At 53.4% G+C, this 17,461-nt stretch overlaps 6 protein-coding genes across 6 annotated transcripts; 5 read left to right on the forward strand and 1 right to left on the reverse strand.

The window, feature by feature from the left end:
- Positions 1-149: 149 nt before the first annotated feature.
- J4E78_010633 (uncharacterized protein) lies at positions 150-1,693 on the forward strand (the record flags this gene model as incomplete). Its single annotated transcript, XM_049371209.1, has 2 exons — positions 150-692; positions 740-1,693. 2 exons carry the CDS (start codon positions 150-152, stop codon positions 1,691-1,693), a joined length of 1,497 nt encoding a protein of 498 aa, XP_049217064.1.
- Positions 1,694-3,832: 2,139 nt separating this feature from the next.
- On the reverse strand, positions 3,833-4,408 carry J4E78_010634 (uncharacterized protein; the record flags this gene model as incomplete). Its single annotated transcript, XM_049371210.1, has 1 exon — positions 3,833-4,408. The coding sequence occupies one exon, from the start codon at positions 4,406-4,408 to the stop codon at positions 3,833-3,835; it is 576 nt and encodes a 191-aa protein (XP_049217065.1).
- Positions 4,409-4,986: 578 nt separating this feature from the next.
- On the forward strand, positions 4,987-5,904 carry J4E78_010635 (uncharacterized protein; the record flags this gene model as incomplete). Its single annotated transcript, XM_049371211.1, has 1 exon — positions 4,987-5,904. The coding sequence occupies one exon, from the start codon at positions 4,987-4,989 to the stop codon at positions 5,902-5,904; it is 918 nt and encodes a 305-aa protein (XP_049217066.1).
- A 1,043-nt stretch (positions 5,905-6,947) lies between these two features.
- Positions 6,948-8,513, forward strand: J4E78_010636 (uncharacterized protein; the record flags this gene model as incomplete). The annotated part of the gene is made up of 1 exon (XM_049371212.1): positions 6,948-8,513. The coding sequence occupies one exon, from the start codon at positions 6,948-6,950 to the stop codon at positions 8,511-8,513; it is 1,566 nt and encodes a 521-aa protein (XP_049217067.1).
- A 1,707-nt stretch (positions 8,514-10,220) lies between these two features.
- On the forward strand, positions 10,221-11,993 carry J4E78_010637 (uncharacterized protein; the record flags this gene model as incomplete). The annotated part of the gene is made up of 1 exon (XM_049371213.1): positions 10,221-11,993. The coding sequence occupies one exon, from the start codon at positions 10,221-10,223 to the stop codon at positions 11,991-11,993; it is 1,773 nt and encodes a 590-aa protein (XP_049217068.1).
- Positions 11,994-15,659: 3,666 nt separating this feature from the next.
- Positions 15,660-16,119, forward strand: J4E78_010638 (uncharacterized protein; the record flags this gene model as incomplete). Its single annotated transcript, XM_049371214.1, has 2 exons — positions 15,660-15,668; positions 15,757-16,119. 2 exons carry the CDS (start codon positions 15,660-15,662, stop codon positions 16,117-16,119), a joined length of 372 nt encoding a protein of 123 aa, XP_049217069.1.
- Positions 16,120-17,461: the final 1,342 nt, after the last annotated feature.

Below are 17,461 nucleotides of genomic sequence, written 5' to 3' on the forward strand. Positions count from 1 at the left end.
CACCACCGTATCTCAACATCCTCTATCTGCTTCCATAATCATTGAATCCGCGAATAGTATTGCTGCCTCAATCATCCGGCGCTTTTCACGACTGCGATAGGCTACACACACACACGACATCCACGATGACTGAATGCCCCCATGGGATAATGGAAGGAGTGGGAAAGAATTCGATAGGCTGCAACCCGCATACCTCGAACGACTTGGAAGCGGACCCGACTATGGGTCCACCCTTTGACATCATCACTCCAAAGGATACGGCCGAAATTCACAGCTTTATGAATGAACATGGGGTTCTGGACACCTTCTCGCAACTAGTGGAACTGGCTTCTGGCGGATCATCGTCCACGGGCGACCAGTCCTTCCTTTCCGATCTTGACAGAACTGGATACTCCACGAACGCGGATACAAGCATAGTCGGCTGTGGTGGCCCAATCATACCACCATTCGAACATTGCCAATCAGGAGACGACGTGCAAAACACGCTATCTATCGATCAACAAGTATACCCGAATGACCTCATGGAGCTAAATCTCAGCTCCACGGTCGACGACTTGAGCATGGCTATTTGCCGAAGAATGCCGTCTGTTAGCTCGGGTGTGGACGACCACGCCACGTCATTTCTACTCGACAATACCCCAAGTGGTGTTAAAATCAGAGTTGAACAATTCTTCGAAATGTTCGCTGTGGATGTAAGTTCGCATCTCTTGCAGTGATTGATACCCGCTGATCCACATAGGACGTACTCAATCTTAAACATCTCAACTCGAACGACGAGTGGGACCCGCACACGGTGCAGATCGTGACAGCCTTGATGCCATTTGTGCTTCCAACGTGCGACCAAGGACCAAAGCGAAAGCGTGGCAGCAATGATGACGTTACGTCCCGACCTTCGAAGAAGAGAGACAAGAAGTCAATTGAATGGTGGAGAAGGTGGTCGAGGCTGACGCGCGAAGACATCGCACTCGACTCCGAGCAAGTGACCGTCGTGAACATGGGTCTAGGCGTCCTGCGAGACACCGGCGCTCTGGGTAAGCGAAACAAAGGTACTACCTTTATGGACGTCTACGCCGCGCATGTGGGCAATATGCTCGCTACAGAGCGTGTTACTGCGCTGACCAGCGTCCAATATGTGGTATACGCCATCTTTTTCCACATAGCCTCTACGATGGACCCTGCCAACTGGGTAGCGAAGGGTAACGCTGGTCAAGTAAGGGGGAAGTTCTGTCCCTCTGCGGTACGACGCTTGTTTTCCCATTGTGGCGGTTATGTGCCTGGTGGTATGACGCCGGCTATTTTCGAGGAGAAGTTACGCGGTTGGCAAGATCATGGGAGAAAGTACGAGTTCATCGGTGTGCACCTTGGCCTTGGAAGCATTGTGCATCTGGGATCGGTATTACACCACACGCAGCTCAAGACGATGACGAAGGGTGGCGAGCAAGCAGTCGATGGTATCAAATCGAGCGAGGTGGCCTTCCGTCATCTGCGAAAACTGGGATTACCGGAACTAGCGAAACAGTCAGGTGCTGATGCGCTGATGCATGATCTCCTCTGGGAGATCTTTGGGAGCTTCCTCGACTTCCCGAAGCGGGTGGGTGATTCGCAGTTTCCCGCATTCGTCGAACACGCCCCAGCGCAGCTAAGTGCTAGCATCATCAGTGACAGCGGCAGCGATGATGGCCAATGTGATTGAGGGTCGGCGATCAAAGTGCGCGGAGAGAATTCTTGGGCGATGTTATAAGGGCATGAGGGGTATGTCTACGAGGGAGCGAAAAGACGGAGGGGCGAGAAGACCGTCGGCAGTATTGAAGTACTCAAAATAGCAAGTCGTGGCACCGAGAAGCGAAGATATCTTTGCTCCCCAGGACCCTGAGGCATTGTTCCGGTACTGTGGAGAATGTTCTCGACGTCCTCGAAACGTCCACTTGTGTGTCCGAGCAAGCATCATAAACGCCAGCAAACTTCTCTTTGTTCACGACCCCATACTCATCGCCTGAAAGTCGCATTCTTCCCGGCCATACTTCCACCTCTTCTTTCAACTCCCCTGAAGAATAACAACTTTCGTCAATAAAAGAAGCCAACCAATAGGACTTAGCAGATATCTGTCTAGCATGTTGGCATCCATACTTGAACATGTCGGGAGCAAGGCCGCCATAGGCTCGGCCGTAGCTATAGCCGGAGGTTGGTGGGCGTATACGTCATCTGGCCGTCTTCGGGGATTCCTACGGGCCCTCTTACGAACGCGCTACGCCAAAGTCGCAGTCATCGTGGTGATTGTTCTAGTCGTGTTATGCTGCTCGGCTGATCCAGTCTCGAACCGCACCACGTCGCCGTCTCAGCCACGCGCTCCAATGAATCTGCATGATCGGCATCCCCGGTACAGACCTTACTGGGTGCCAGAGAAGTATTCCGACGAACCTGACGAACCTGACAAAACCAATGCGACCAATGCAACCAATGCAACCAATGCAACCGTCAAACCCAACGAGCGCGACGATACTGAAAGGGCGTAAATTGCGTAAATGTAGCTTCCAACAAAAAAGGCAAGATGCGAGAAGAAAGTTAACAAGATGCGCGCATGGTAGGAGGTTGCGCGATCTTACTCGGGCAATAAGGGCATAAAGAGGAGAGAGGAAACCACTGAAGCTCGTATGTAGTATAGCAGGTAGCAAAAATGCAGCTCAAAATCGTTTTTGCCCGGGTAATGTCGCGTGTATTGCTGGAAAGAAGATATATGCGGAACGCAATCGTTGGCGAAGACTGGTTCCTGCTTCACACGTGAACAGATGTGCTGTGAACACAATGGGCAGTAAGGCCTCTAGAGTCTCGGCATCTATTGCCATGTTTGTCATCATAGAGACGAGCCTGGGCTGCACGTGTCTGTATTGTAGCGTCATTCGTTGCCACCGTGGTCACGAAGATCGTCACAAACGAATTGTCATTTCTGCCGTACGGAGGGGAGGTGGCGAGATAGACTTTTTTTCGACGGGCGATTCCGTATGCGATCATTGGGTATTTCGTTCGTGGTTTGAGGGATGTGTGTCGAGAGCAAATTTGGAGGAAGCTGAGCTCGACGCCACCTGCAAGCTAAAGCTGTCTGGTTCGGGGATAGCGCATGGGCTGCCCCTCGATATCACGTGTCCCCGGCGAATCTCGAGGTCCCGAGGTTTGTCCTCACCAACCTTAATACCACGCTCAACACCGTTCTCCGACCAGCCCCTTCCTAACGACAGCATCGCTGGCTTGAGTTCGCCATCAGCGATGACTCAAGTACTTATGAAGTCTTCCATGTTTGACGTGGCAGAGGAGAGCGAGGTGGTTGTCTACTTTCGATGAGTGTCGCGTTCATCCAGATCGGCAAACTCTACGCCGCGCAAGCCATTCCTCTTAGGGGCACCGCGACCCTCGGCATTCAGATTCACTCGCTGCGCAATGAATGGTTTGAGAACATTACGGATTCGACGAAGATAAACTCTCTCAGTCTTCCGGAATGGCGCGCCCGAACGCCGTTGGTATCGCGATCCGCCTGCATGGACCAGTAGCTCCGCGGGAGACCTTGATGGCGCTACACCCGCGAATTGCAACGCCGTCTTGAGGTGCAGGCCGCGCCAATGACCGATGCCGCTGAAGAACACGATTCTTGCCAGCACTGCGCATTAAATTTAGGCACAATGTCAGTTGAACTGACGCTTATCGCTCAAATCAAACTTCATCGTTTCACAATACGAACATCGCGGCTTCCGAATACATGCGCCACTATCGAGCCTACCAGAAATTGACTACTACCTAAGAGGTTTTTCCAGTTGACTTTTCTACTGCCCGAATCTCACTCTCAGTCTCTGCCTATCCACGTCAAACCGTGTCTTCCACCGTAACCGCTACCATATTCTCCTACTCCAGGTGGCATCGGCGGCAAAGAGCCTCCCATGCCGAGCCAGCCTACCGAACCCTCTTGGAACCACATGAACTGCCTTGCCAACCTTTTACCATACGCCCTCTTCTCCTCGTCCGTCATGGCATCCGCAGCGTCATGCAGTCGTCCGAACAACTCTTCGATATACGCTGCGCGAGCGACTTCCGACATACCAGACATCCCTTCGCTACGCTCTCGTACAAAGATGACACCGAATCTTGCCAGCTCACCGCGCAACCTGGTGATCCAAGTCTCACGGTCAGAGGGCTTCATGTCCGCTGGTATGGGCACGCCACGGAGGTACCAGTGAGGACAATTGAACGAGGCGCCGTTACGGCCGAAGAAGTAGCCAAGAACGAGGACTAGGCCGAAGAGTAGGGTGTTTTGGATGCCAAGGTAGAGACCGACCGTAGTCGCCAGAAGACTGAACAAGCCAAAGAGAGTATTGGGGTGCATGAGCCACCACAGGCTATCGATAAGGCGGAGATAATCCATGGCTGAAGTCAAGTCTGAATGGATGATCAAGGACGCGGGACGGAGGCGTCGACGTACAAGAGGCAGGATTCTGCAATCCGAGGTGTGAAATTCCGTTCAGAGATCGTTCGCAAGGTAGCAGGATTGATGCCGTCCTGGTTCAAGAGAAACAACGATGCTTTATGTTATTGTAGGTCGTGTAGAAAGCGCCCACGATGGAAGCAGTGGAGCTCTTGGACGACGCTCACAGCAAGGAAAAATTTGCATCCGGCAAAATCGACGAGGCCGCGAGTCTTTCTGTTTCACATTTGCGTCGCAGCGAAGCAAATTTTCTAATGTCACGCGTGCCTCTCTGACGACCCTCCTGTTTTCATTCAGTGTGACAGCATGTAATGCGTAACTACACGATACTTGAAGCTTTGTTTGACAGACCAAGCTCCTGCTTTTCATCAGCGTGACTATATATTCCCGGGTCGAGGCACCCACGTCGCACTAATCCAATATTCTATTTCGTGATCATCAACTATACCACATCCATCACATTAGTCTGAAACAAAGATACCATCCCTTTCATTGCGCGCATCGCCTCCACCAAAAATATGGCGTCATCAGGTTCCAAATCTTTCCAGGACCACCAGAAGGAATTCTTGGAAAGCGAAGCCAGACGACCCGCGAACGACACCCTTCATTATTACCGGCAACAAAACCAAGCCATCACCACACGCCTGAGCCAAGCTCTCGACAAGTTGAGCGAGTACGACGAGCGCAATAAGGAGGCCCAAGCCAAAGAGCTCGAGCTTATCGATGCCAACGGGCGCATCCAGGTGCTGGAAGAAAACTTCAAAGAGGTGATTCGTCACATCGATCCGATGGTCAAGTGGGAGTCGATGAATAAGGCTGTGCAAGACTTTGTAACTGGAGTTCTTCACGACGACCCGTCAGCCGACGAGGCACACGCAGCAGCGAGTCGTCGTGATCCGGATTTGGGACGATTCGTCCGCGTCATGTTGACCAAGATTTCGGAATACGAGCATCTTCTTGAACAACAGAATGTCGAGATCGCGAACTTGAAGCTTCCGCACGGTCGGGTCAAACCCAGAACCACGGAAATCATCGAAACCAGGGACTACAAAGACGCTTCTGATCGAATGCACAACATGGGCTTTGTGATGCAGTCTGTATTCGAGTACGCCTACAAGGGCTTCCACCACCGAGAGAATGTCAGTCCCGAGGAGGAAAACTACATGAAATACCTCTGCACACTGTACGCGCGTATCGCACAGGTCATAGAGTTGGGCTGGAAAGATGAGAAAAAGAAGAATGTGGGAGAACGCCCTTTGCGATCCGACTTCCACACCAACCACGTCGAGTTCAACGGGGAGGACGGTATGTACTTGACGACGGTGATCGAGGTAGCGCAAGAGGTGAAGGACGATGAAAGATGCGTCGACACTTGGAAGAACCCGCATGGAATCACGGCAGGCCTGGAGGAACTGATGAAGGCCGCGCAGCTGTAGGGCGACTTGGATGGAGAGAGGACGAGGTCGTGCATGTGAGATGATCGCGGGATGAAGTCGTTGAAGGACCGTTCGTAGTTGATCTGGAAGCGGTAGTTGAATGATAAGAGCACCCGTGCTACTCCCATGCTCCAACCGAAAGTTGCTTCAACGCACGGTACCAGTTGTCCGCTTGCGTCTTGGACATTGCCGTTATGTAGACCCTGTGAGTGGAGTCTTCAGCCGGCAATTTATGTCGCAAGGCCACAGTGCAATCCGATTGCCATGAGACGAGCATGTCTTTTAACAACAGCTGTGGAGGTATAGTCTTCCCTCGTTCGCTATCATCTTCCACCCGCAAGACCAGTCGCTGGTGTGATGCATCCAGTGAGGCGAGTACTTGAACCGATAGAGCGCGATCGAGGACCGGTGACTTCGAAGCATACAAGCGATGATGGGATGGCGATGCCGATAGTATCGGAAGAAGAGTCTTTGGGTCGGTATGACGTTCCATCAGGTCAACTGAACGCGGCAACTCTGCGCAGGCCTGCCAGATTATCGATTGACTGCGAGCTATGGGTAGCCAATCTGGTGGATCGTCTAATATCTGCCTGTGAGAAGAGGGCTTCAGTGAGATGGTAGGATCGATTGCTTGAACAGCTAATGGTGGTGTGGCTTCCTTCAAGTGCTTTAGAAATTCAGCGGCTGTTTGCGCGGTCATAATCATGACACGATGGCAGCAATAAGTGGGTGGTATGCAGATTTTATATGAAGTATGAACTGTGTAGATAGCTCAACACTAGGCAGAGGGCGGGAATAAGCGTGACAGTGTCGCCCTTCAACGTTGGAATGATCGTGGGGCGGCGGAGGTAGCTGCGCGGTGTGAGGACGCTAAGCCGGTAGTGGCTAGACACCTGCAGGGACCAACACCGGCTGTGAGCGTCACGACACGTAACAAAGGCCCTCTCAATTGACTGCAAGACCAGCTACTTACAACGAAGAAACAGCTATTAAAGCGCTCTCGTTCCTGACCGTGATTATGGCATTTCCATGTGCTTTTCGACATGGCCCTCTCCCGAGCCGACGCGTTCAGAGTCGCCAGGAGGGCCACGCAGCTCACGTGCGACGCGATTGAAGATGAGCTCGGTCGACGCGACGTACTTGAGAAAGATTTGCAAGATCAGCTAGAGGGTCTCGAAAGACGCAAAAAAGAGTTGGAACGCAGGGTTGAAGAGTGCAATGCACATATTGTGAGACTAGAAGAGTACAACCGACAGCTAGGGCACGAGCTCGGCGAACTACCCATCCAACTCGGCGCAGCCAGGAAAGACGCCACTAGCGAGATGAACGAGTCGTTGAAGAAAGCCCGTCAGGCACTCTTCCGTCACATCAATCCGGTGCTGCTTTACTGCCGCGTGCGGCCCAAATTGACCGCCCGAGGATTTGCCAACAAAGCGCCGTCGCAACCCATCTCGGAATGGAAGTGGAACGACTTCTCTATCATCAACGAATCGGGCGAAGCCTACAACTTCTGGCGTGTCTTTGGCCCCCATTGCCCTACTGCCAACGTCTTCGATGAACTCGAACCGATGATTCAGACCGCTTTACACGGACAGCACATCATGCTCATCACTTATGGCGAAACGCAATCCGGCAAAACCCACACTACCATAGAGCCCAACGCAGCTGATCCCTCACTTCTCGATCGCTTTGCTGCTCTCGCTTTCCCCCAATACCAGATCCACGTCTCTTTCGTGGAGGTGTGCTGCAACATGCCTCATGATCTACTGAGACGTGAGGAAGGCAAGCTTGTAGTAGGCAACAGCGAGTCTTCGCGGGCCGATGTGTTTCTGTATTCCAACACAGGCCTCTACTTCCGCTACCAAGGAAAAGGCGGCGGGTACATGACACCCACGGTGTGCGACTCCACCGAAGAACTTAAGAAGCTACGAAATGAATCTATCCGGCGCCGCGCCAAACATCATGACAAACCTACGTCTTCTCGTGGCCCTTCCTGGCTCGAGCTTCGGGTACACGATCGCAATGACGGTACGCTTAGGGGCATCCTTACCATCGTCGACCTCATGGGCGCGGAAGACTCTGCCAACCAGCTAGGTAAACACAAGAAAGAAGCAGAGACAGGCCGAACGGTCAACTACAAGGTGTCAGAGTATCTGAAGAGTCTGCGCGACCAGCATCGAGTTGCCCGACCTTCCACACTACCCGACCGTACCCCCACACGCAGAAGCAACGCTCATCGTGAGCATCCCGACAACTTCATGCGTATTCTGATCCCCAGTTTCGAGGGTCAAATACTCGACTCGCCAGACCTGCCGCGCGTAGCTGTTCTGGCGCATATATACGAAGCTGCAGAACATGAGAAGCAAAACCAGACCACCATGGACGTGATGGAGGAATGGCGGACCAACCTGTTGGATGAAAAGAGCAGAAATGGAACGCAAGAAGCATGCAACGAATGCGAAGCAAAGGATAGAGAGAATGCGCTTCTGAAGCAACAGATGTACGAGTTGGAAGTCGAGAGAGAATCTTGCAGCGAGCTGGAGGATGTGCCGCGCGATGTGAAGGAAGAGAAGTCTTTGAGGGAACGCTTCGCCGAGCAGGCGAAGTAGAATCGAGTTCATCGCCGCCTTTCCCGCTTGTATGACAAAATGAGACCCTTCGTGGTGTTCATACTCATTTGCAGCCGTCTGGTGTTGTAGTACTTTGGAAGTTCTCGACAGGAGGCCAGTCCTCGGATTATGTGATTCGATCGATGCCGATGATTCACTCGCTCAATGTGCACTAACAAGTCCAAATATCCAGCACCAAACTTCCTATGCTTGATAACTTCTTTTGTATGTAAACAGTGATGACAGCCCGACAAGCATAGTGGAGAAGGGCGGTACTTACAAAAGCTAACGCAATGCTTCCAGCCAGAACTCAAGACAACATCTCTCGAATACACACAACCAACTTGATCGTACCAAGGACCAGGAAAGCACGATGAACCAAACAAACTATACATCCCTAGGGAGCCAGGTGCTCCACTACGCTCACGAGCAGGGCACGCAGTTCGCATTACTCATTGACATTCTTCTTTTGGTCAATATGCTATCTTATACTTTGCACCACACATCACGAACCCTCTCTTACTTCAGGATATCCCTACATGAATATCTCGTACAAACTGCTAGAGGCCTGAATGACTGGATCGATAAAAAGACAGGGCTAGACAAACCAGCGGAGGGTTATAAAGACTACTCGGGGATCGAAGGGTTGGCGCTGGACATCTGCAAGGGCGTGGAAGTTGTGGCGCACATGAGCAATTTTTGTTTTGTTGTTGCCGGTATTGCCTTGGGGTTTGGCATCGACGTCGACCGCGGTACTGTACGCATGTGTATACTGTGTAGCTGCATGGCTATTATGGTCTACGCAATGGTCGAAGCATCCGTATTGCGTCGTCTCAATCTCCCGGAAGAGATACGCATTGAAGGAAGTAGGATCGAGCGCTCCATGCTTTTGCCAGCGCTTCGGCTAGACGAGCATTCAACCTGTTCACAGGATGGTACTTCTTCCACCACGATCTCCAAATCACAAGCCGAGACGAAAGGGAAGACGGAAGCGCAATGGACACCTGTAGAAGCGGAATTCGGCACGGCTTGGGGTGGACGTCCTGGAGGATCGCAATGATTCAGAATCGGGCGTCACGTCAAGGAAAGTGCTGAAGTTTCTCTGATGCTCGGGTAACTGATCATGGGTCAGAACGATGACGGATAAACCGCGTAGTAGATCTACGCTATCTTACTCATCGGTAGCTCTTTATGATCTGTTACCGAGTTTGCCCGCTGTTGAGGCCATATATGACGATTGTCGTTCCGAATCTCCAGAAGGGTGTGATACCCCGTATCCTACTTTTGTTCAGCATTTTTAATTAGTATAGCGTCAAATCAAATTGCCTACTGCAATAGCTTTCCTTGATCGTAATCGTATGCCATGTGAGTTCTGGTCGTAATTGATCCGTCAGATATTGACGACCTCGGGATGTTAAAGGTTTGTCCAACTTTCCTGGGTTCAGTCATGTGCGCTGCACCATGCCCATGGTGGTGATGAGAATTTCGCAGTCGGCATTAACAGGTATGCCAGTGAATTTCCAGGCAGCAGTGTGCTGGAACAATGTGGGCCGTGGTCGCTTCCTTCGTCAGTAACTGGCGCGCGCAAGTCGCGTAAAAGTCTTGGCACGATCAGTCGAGCTTGTGCAACCTGAACCCCACCCTTCGCTCCCACCACGGTCGCATTGTGCAATCTCTACTGTCACAACTCTTTCGAGAACACTTACGATGCCCCCAAAGAAGAACGCTGGGCTTCAACGGCACACTGCCGATATTGATGTCACCGCCGTCCCGGCGCGAAGGCAGCGCGGGCGACCACGAAAGATCATGGAGGATGCGCCCATAGCTTCGCCCAGCTCTCATCTACCCAAGCGACGTGGGCGTCCGCCCAAAGTCATGTCAGTCGAGCAATCGCCTGCTGCAGTCCCTGCAGTTCCGGAGAAGCGTGATCGACCCCAGGAGAAGGCCCAAGACGACTCGTCAATTATCTTGTTAGGCTACTCCAGGCCACCGAATCCGCAGATGCAACCGGCAGAGAGCGCCCCAGAGAAACAAAGTAGAGGTTTACCAGTCATTCCAGCCCCCGCGGTTCCCAAGAAGCGAGGCCGACCGCCGAAAGTTGCGCCAGAATCGGAAACTTCACCAGCTGATTTGACTCCCCTGATACCGCGAAAACGAGGTCGTCCGCGGAAAGCCATCACCGAGAAGGAAGCCGCTGCTCCAGCCATTGCAATCGCGACGATACCAAAGAAGCGCGGCCGCCCTCCAAATGCCGCTCGGGTTGAAGAATTTGGAATAGCCGCGGCCATTCCAGTATCCTCGGGCGCAAAGAAGGGAGGCCGGCCTCAGAAGCTCGTCTCGGCAGGTGAGCAACTTCCGCCAGTTGCGCTAGCTCGGAAGCGCGGGCGGCCGCCCAAGGTACCGATGCAAACTGAGCAGCCGGTCGATCCGATACGGGATTTAGATCCGGTAGCAGGGAAGCCTACTGATAGGAGTGCAGTATCTTCCATGATCATTGTCGATCCGTTCTCTATCAGCGAGGATGGGCGACCTGCGAAGCGCAGGAGAATGCATCATGGGCAGAGACCACGCGCTGTCGAGTCTGTTTCCGAAGACGAGCGGCCAAGCTGGGGTACCAGATTTGTTGATGAACTTGGAGAGCATGCTAAGATAAGCGATCAGCGCGGTTCGCCGTCACGGAAGGAGACCGATACGGGAGGCGATGACGTGCAGGCGGATGTGGAGGTCGATGAAGATCTCGTAATGGGCGAAGATCCAATCGTGAATATTCCCGGGGGCATTCGTGCGGGGTTTGAGGACAGCGAGGACGAGACGTATCATACTCCAAAGTCGAGTGGAGTGAACACTCGACACTACCATGAAGACTCCGTCGTCAGCTTCTTCGATCCGGACGTTGTAAATGATGGAAGCTCACAGGCCGTGATCTATGAGGATGTTGATATGGGCGCCATCGATGTTACCGAGCAGGACGTCGATGGGATGCGACTCGCGGGAGAGGCGGGGATGTTGTCGCAAGAAGAGGTAGTTAACCCGAGAGGCGCCCGTCGCGACCATTGGCCAAGCAAAATCCAATGCGAGAAGCGTCCCATTTCCACCCCGCAAAGATCCCGCGAAATTCCAGAGACTCAGGAAGAACAGATATCTCCCAGAAACATCCACCAGCTTGCGGAGGTCAGCCAACCTGTGCCAGATACAGCGCGAACAGCGCAAACCGCCACGACTAGCGTCCAACCAAATTCAATGCCCTCACAAACCTTGCTAAACGACATCGACCGCCAGACTGCCTTTTTGTCAGTCCCAACGGCACCACTCCATCCAGTATACTTAAGATCTCCGCAGTACCTCCAGATCGCCGTACCAGACATCGATGCCGCAGCTCATCGGGGGACGCTGATCGGGCCTTTGGTTGTTCAGCACGAAGAGTCTCGATATCGCATTACAATGCATGTAGTGCGAGAGAAGAGGCCTGATATCGCGTAGTTGTGGCATGGTAGAAGGGGTGCTTGCGGTTCAGAGAGGGGGACAATGGTGCGAGTGAATATGACGGGCTAGTTGCGGGACTGGCGTTGAGGGTTTCGGGTCGCGGAGGAGGAGTGGATCCTTAGTATCGAAGACAGTGTCGAAAGGGTTGGGGAAAGGTCAATCGGGATATCGTATTCGGCCGCTGGAAGTGGTATATCGTATGTCGTACGCTCTTCGTTTAGAAGAGAGAGACCTATAAAACACGAGATAATGGGTGCGTCCAATATCCTCTCTTATTGCATATGTGAAGGATGAAGTGACAGTGGGTGAAGAGAACTCGTCTTTGGGTGCCTTTAGAAAGGAGCGAGATATCCTGAAAACCGGAGGTTTCCACCAAAGGACTCCTGCACTCACTCGCCATTGCACCGAAGGATGAGACAGAAGACCATGGTATCAGAAGAGGAACCTCCAGCCAGCGGCGGTATCCCGCGACCAGATACTCTCCGGCGTGCCAACTCCTGTCTCCACGTTGCGCCTCGCCGCCATGTGCCTACACACTCCAATGTCGATGGGCCTCAGTATCAGAGCAACGGCATCATGATGCTCGGCGTATCGATCGCGCGTTGTCGGTCGCGTTCGTGGTCCTCGGCCGTGGGCTCGAGCTGCGCTGCGTGCAAGTATTGGAAGAGGGTACTAAAAGAACAATCAGCATAAATCGTCTGGTAAAAGGCGAGGATTTACTCACGGTATTGGGCGAACCTCCAATATTGCTGGCACCCTACGAGCTAAGGACTGATGCTCGAGCCTGAACAGCGGGAGGTGCAATCGAGCAAGGACGATGTGTTGCATGACTGTCTCCCGTTACGCCAACACCGCCAGATCGTACCATGTCCGGATGCTGCGCGAATGGAGTTTATCACTCCCAGAGCTTCCATCTCGTCGCACCCGTGGTGTGTTACTAGCACATCTTCTTGCTGTATGCATCCCTCTTCATCGGCGCATCACCATGCCCAAGTCAACAAGTGCCTTGTGCCATTCAAAAGGTCTGGCGCCGCTCCTCATATGACTTCGCTCGCAACACCAGGCAGTCCGACAACTTCGAACATGCTACCCGTCGTGCCCCACTGCCAGCTACGATCGAAGGAGTATATCCCAGGGCATTGCGGCCGAAAGCAGACATTCATGGGGTGACATCGCGCTGAAGCCGTGACTCATTTGTGCATTCATGCGGTAGCCCGGTGCGGCTGAGGAGTATGCGATTGTCGTAAGGTGCATCGGTGTGTATCGCTCGCGCGGGGCTTCGTTGCGAAGGGGCCGGAGGGCATGGCGTCGGGTCTTGATGGCGCGATAACATCGAGCGCGCGGTGGATGGAGATGTTCTTGTCGAGTCACAGCATGCGGTATCGCGAGTGGTCTTCGAGTGAGTGAGGATGTTGTATGAGGGGTGCTGGGTTCGACGATGCGAAGGATGCCTCGAATGGGGGCTTGCATGCTGTTATTCCTAGCATCGCTTGTGGTGGCTACTGACCCGTTATGCGGATTGCGGACGTCATGTAGACATTAACTGGGCAAGACGTAAGGTGTTTGGAAAAGAAGGCCAGTTCTGTTGTGTTAGGGAAGACTCGTTGGCGTGGCTGGAGTAGTTGACGATGACGATGACGATGATGCCGTCTGAGGGACGCTAGATTTGGGGATCCTTGGCGCGGGAGCTGTCATGTCTGGTGACGCTGGTGGTGACAGCGAACGCTATGCAAATATCACCCGGGCGGAATTGGTGTACATGATACACAGGAGAGTTCAAACTGTCTAGAAGCCAATCCAAATGGCGTAGTATTCCGTCGCAGACCGCCCTGATGTTCCCCTAATATGGTGTCTTCTGACTGTGAGAGAAGAACAAGGGAATTGCGACGATGTGACGGCGATGTCAGATATTGGATGTGAAAACTTGCATGATGGTATGAACGAGCGCTAAATTTGGGGCGGCCGGAAGCCATTTGATTGTGGTAGTGCGTATGCTCATGCCCTAGTCAGCATCATGGCGCATCTGATGTTCATTCCTAGCTTAGCCCTTCTACACAAAGCAGCCTTCCTCCGCACGCGATCTAATGTAGCCACTTGACCCAACCCAATCTCCAGATCCTCCTGTGCTCGTCTGTCCATGCCCACGTTCATGCGAAAGTCCGATTGGGTGGAATGCCCGACGATCGTTTCACACCAGGAGCTGCCGCCCGTGACGGCCCTCTCCCACATCCGGTCGTACCACATCCGCGTTCCGTTGTATATAAGAATGTTTTCTTCGTCGCAGCCTCATCGTTTATATCATTTGGGGCTGTTGGCCATATACGTGGACAGAGAGTACGTGTACGGAAGCGTTCGGTGAATATCGCGCGGTATCGACTGCGTTTGAGTGGGGAGGAGAAGACCGCAGGATCTACATGGTCACTTCTATTGCGCATTAGCTCGTGGAATGGTAAGAGGGGATGAAAGGAGTGTACCGGCCACTTGGCCCCACATCTTCGCTTCTCCGTCGTAGATCTCGGCTTGACCATGGCTGGCTTGGGTGAAATCTCGCTGCTGTAGTGTTGGTGGACAGACGTGCTCCTAATTGACCGATGTGAATGAGATGGTCCAGCGGAGTTGGTTTGCTTTTGAGAGTCTGGCACCAAGACTGCATGTGGTTGTGGCGGTTCATCCTCATGATGTGATATCGGATGCAGTTGTCGCGATTACCAGCGTGGTGCGAGGCCGGCAGGAGGCCTGCTGTGTGTTCGACGACTGAGAGAAGAGGTCGGGCTGGCAAGGTGAGTTGCACAGCGCCTCCTCATTTCCCCTTTTCACTATGCCATCCAGAGGTAGGTACGCCATCGGCATAACCTGATCAGGTGAAGAAGTCGCGCTTAAGGTGGGTCGCGGCGTTGGCTTGTGTATCTTCAGCCGGTGTCGATGTCGTGGGCGAGGAGGTGATCCGGTCTTGATTTTATACCTGCTCCTGGGCAGGACCGATTGGAAGAAGCGTACTGGAGCAACGAAGGCATCTGAATGGCCGGGACCTTCGTCTTTTTGTCGTGGTGGTGGATCTTCACTGGCCTGATTTGCCGGGGTCAAGACGATGGAGTCAGCCGTATCGATGGCTACCGAAGATGGCAATAGAGGATGGTACCGCGCGCGTCTGCAATGGCTGCTGGGGGAGTGGAGTGGTAGAGATACTATGGTGTATTGGTGGAGGGACAGAACACAGCGGCGTTGTTATCGCCGGGCGGGTGGGCCATCTTAACTCCGGGCGCCCTCACCCATCAGCCTGCGCTGGTTCGGTACGCGATCCACGACCTCGCGCGAATCCAGCTGCGCATCGCTTTTGCGGTGTCGCAGCAGCTAAATAAGCATCGCATTGGAGTCGCCATCACGTGCAGCCATCATCTGCAAGACGCCGCCCAGAATGCGGCTCCGGGGGTTGAGGCCCGCGATGTGCTGTGCGACCTTCCGTATTGGCCGTATAGTTTCGTCAAGGGTCGCCCTTTGACAGCAGACACGCAGACTCTCAACCACGCCGCTGTGGAGCCCCGACGCTCTCCATGCACGCCACGACTGCACATTCCTGATACCCAGACTCCTGCACTCTGCGCATATGTGCTGCTTCGGTCGCAAGCGCTCGGCGACCACCAAAGACAGACCACGGTACCAAACATGCGCTTCGTCGGCCTTCTCCCTGACTGACAGCTCCAGGACCGCGTCGTCCACCGCAGATTGCAATGTACGCCTCGATACCCCGAGATCTGGCCAGCCCAATCCCTCCTTCTCGACTGAATCGCACCTCACCGACACGCCGGAGCAAATCATCGAGCGGGTGGGCGGCCGGCTCGTCATCCCATACCCCGAACAGGACGGCTGGCATGAAGGGCTGGATTGGCGCGACAAACGAGAAACGGAAGATCTGGTGACTCCTGACTACCAGAGGGACCTGGGGGCGGACTGGGACAAGGAGTATGAGGCCCTGGCTGGATACAGAGAGCCAGAACGGCAGCCATCAGGCGGCAAGAAGACGCCGCCGACGGACAGCCTTGCGACACTCAACCCGCCCGGACGCGCTGAAGGAAGCCAGAGTGTCCGGCTAGAGGCAACAGTGAGATCTCTCGTCCCCCCTTGATCTGGCATCCAAGTTGACCATCTCTTTCCAGCCAGCGCACCAGCTCGCGCCCTCCGCCTTCGGCGCATCGACCACACACTTCAGTCATGACTCGAGCATGACCACATCAACACCAGCTCAACACAGAACGGGCTGAGGTATGATACGCATGGGGGAGGACGTGGCGCGGCATACGCTCGATCAGGGCATCTGCTTGATGCGAATTTTCCCACATAGAGTACTGCAGTAGAGGGTCGGCGGATCTATAGATGTGGCAGCAATAATGCAAAGTTTAGAGGGATCAAGGCAGTAATGGGCTCACGGGTATATCTCGGGGCTATCGAAATCTGTTCTTCACGCGGCGCTTCGTTACCACAACGGGCTACAGTGCAATGCAGAGCATCCTGAATAGGTACGCGGACCGGTCCGGGGTCGCGGGACTCATCTCGCTCGCGCAGGCTGCAGTAGTGTAACTGGTGGCATCTTGTGTTGCTCGTCGTCCAATCCTCGCTCGTGATGTCAGCATTTTGGGTGGGTGCGGCCACGCTAGATCCATCATCCACGTGGCTTCCAAGGTTGGATCTTCAAGCCTCACGTCATCACCCAACTACACCTCATCACAGCTTTGTTGAGTCTCCTGGCTTCTGCGTATCGTGCCACACCACACGCAATATTACAGCGCACGTCGGTAACACGGGTAGCTGGCCTTTCAGATGTTTGTGTCGAGGTGGTCGAATTGGGTGCCATGCCACCAGCCACTGCCTACAAATGGCTACAGAAGTTATCCGAGCAGATTTACCTGGGCAGAAACGTCACGAGTACCAAGCTGAGAGGATATGAGCTTATCACCGGCACGAAGAGGTCTGTTTAGCGAGCTTTGATACATACTGATCGCCGTCGGCCGGCAATTTGGCTGGCTGGCTGAGTAGGTACACAACGATATGCATTCCACACACTCCCGAACCTGAGGACTCGTTCATCCGCTAGACTGTGTGCCTTTTCTCATCAGCTAGGAGCTTCACAGCAGCCATATAGCGCGATAAAGAGATACACGGGCCTCTTGTTCGGACATTTGATTCATCATGTCTGAAGGATCTCAAGACTCCCACATTATTCGCATCTTCCTTACTGCTTGCCATCAGCGGGCTGTGTAGAATATCATCGATCCAGTTCGGACCACATTCTAATACCATCGCCATCTGCATGCCAAACCAGAAACTGGTGCGAGAGAAGATAAGTTTGGACATCTTGGAAGGCGCTCGCTCGTGAGTAGAAGTACTGTCTTCTTGTTGACAACATCAAGGGCTTTGCGCAGCTTATTGCCGCCCTCTTCATAACATGCATCGACATTCTGACTGCATCT

Source organism: Alternaria triticimaculans (assembly GCF_023758025.1).
Source record: "Alternaria triticimaculans strain BMP 0046 chromosome Unknown scaffold_36, whole genome shotgun sequence".
NCBI classification, from domain to species: domain Eukaryota; kingdom Fungi; phylum Ascomycota; class Dothideomycetes; order Pleosporales; family Pleosporaceae; genus Alternaria; species Alternaria triticimaculans.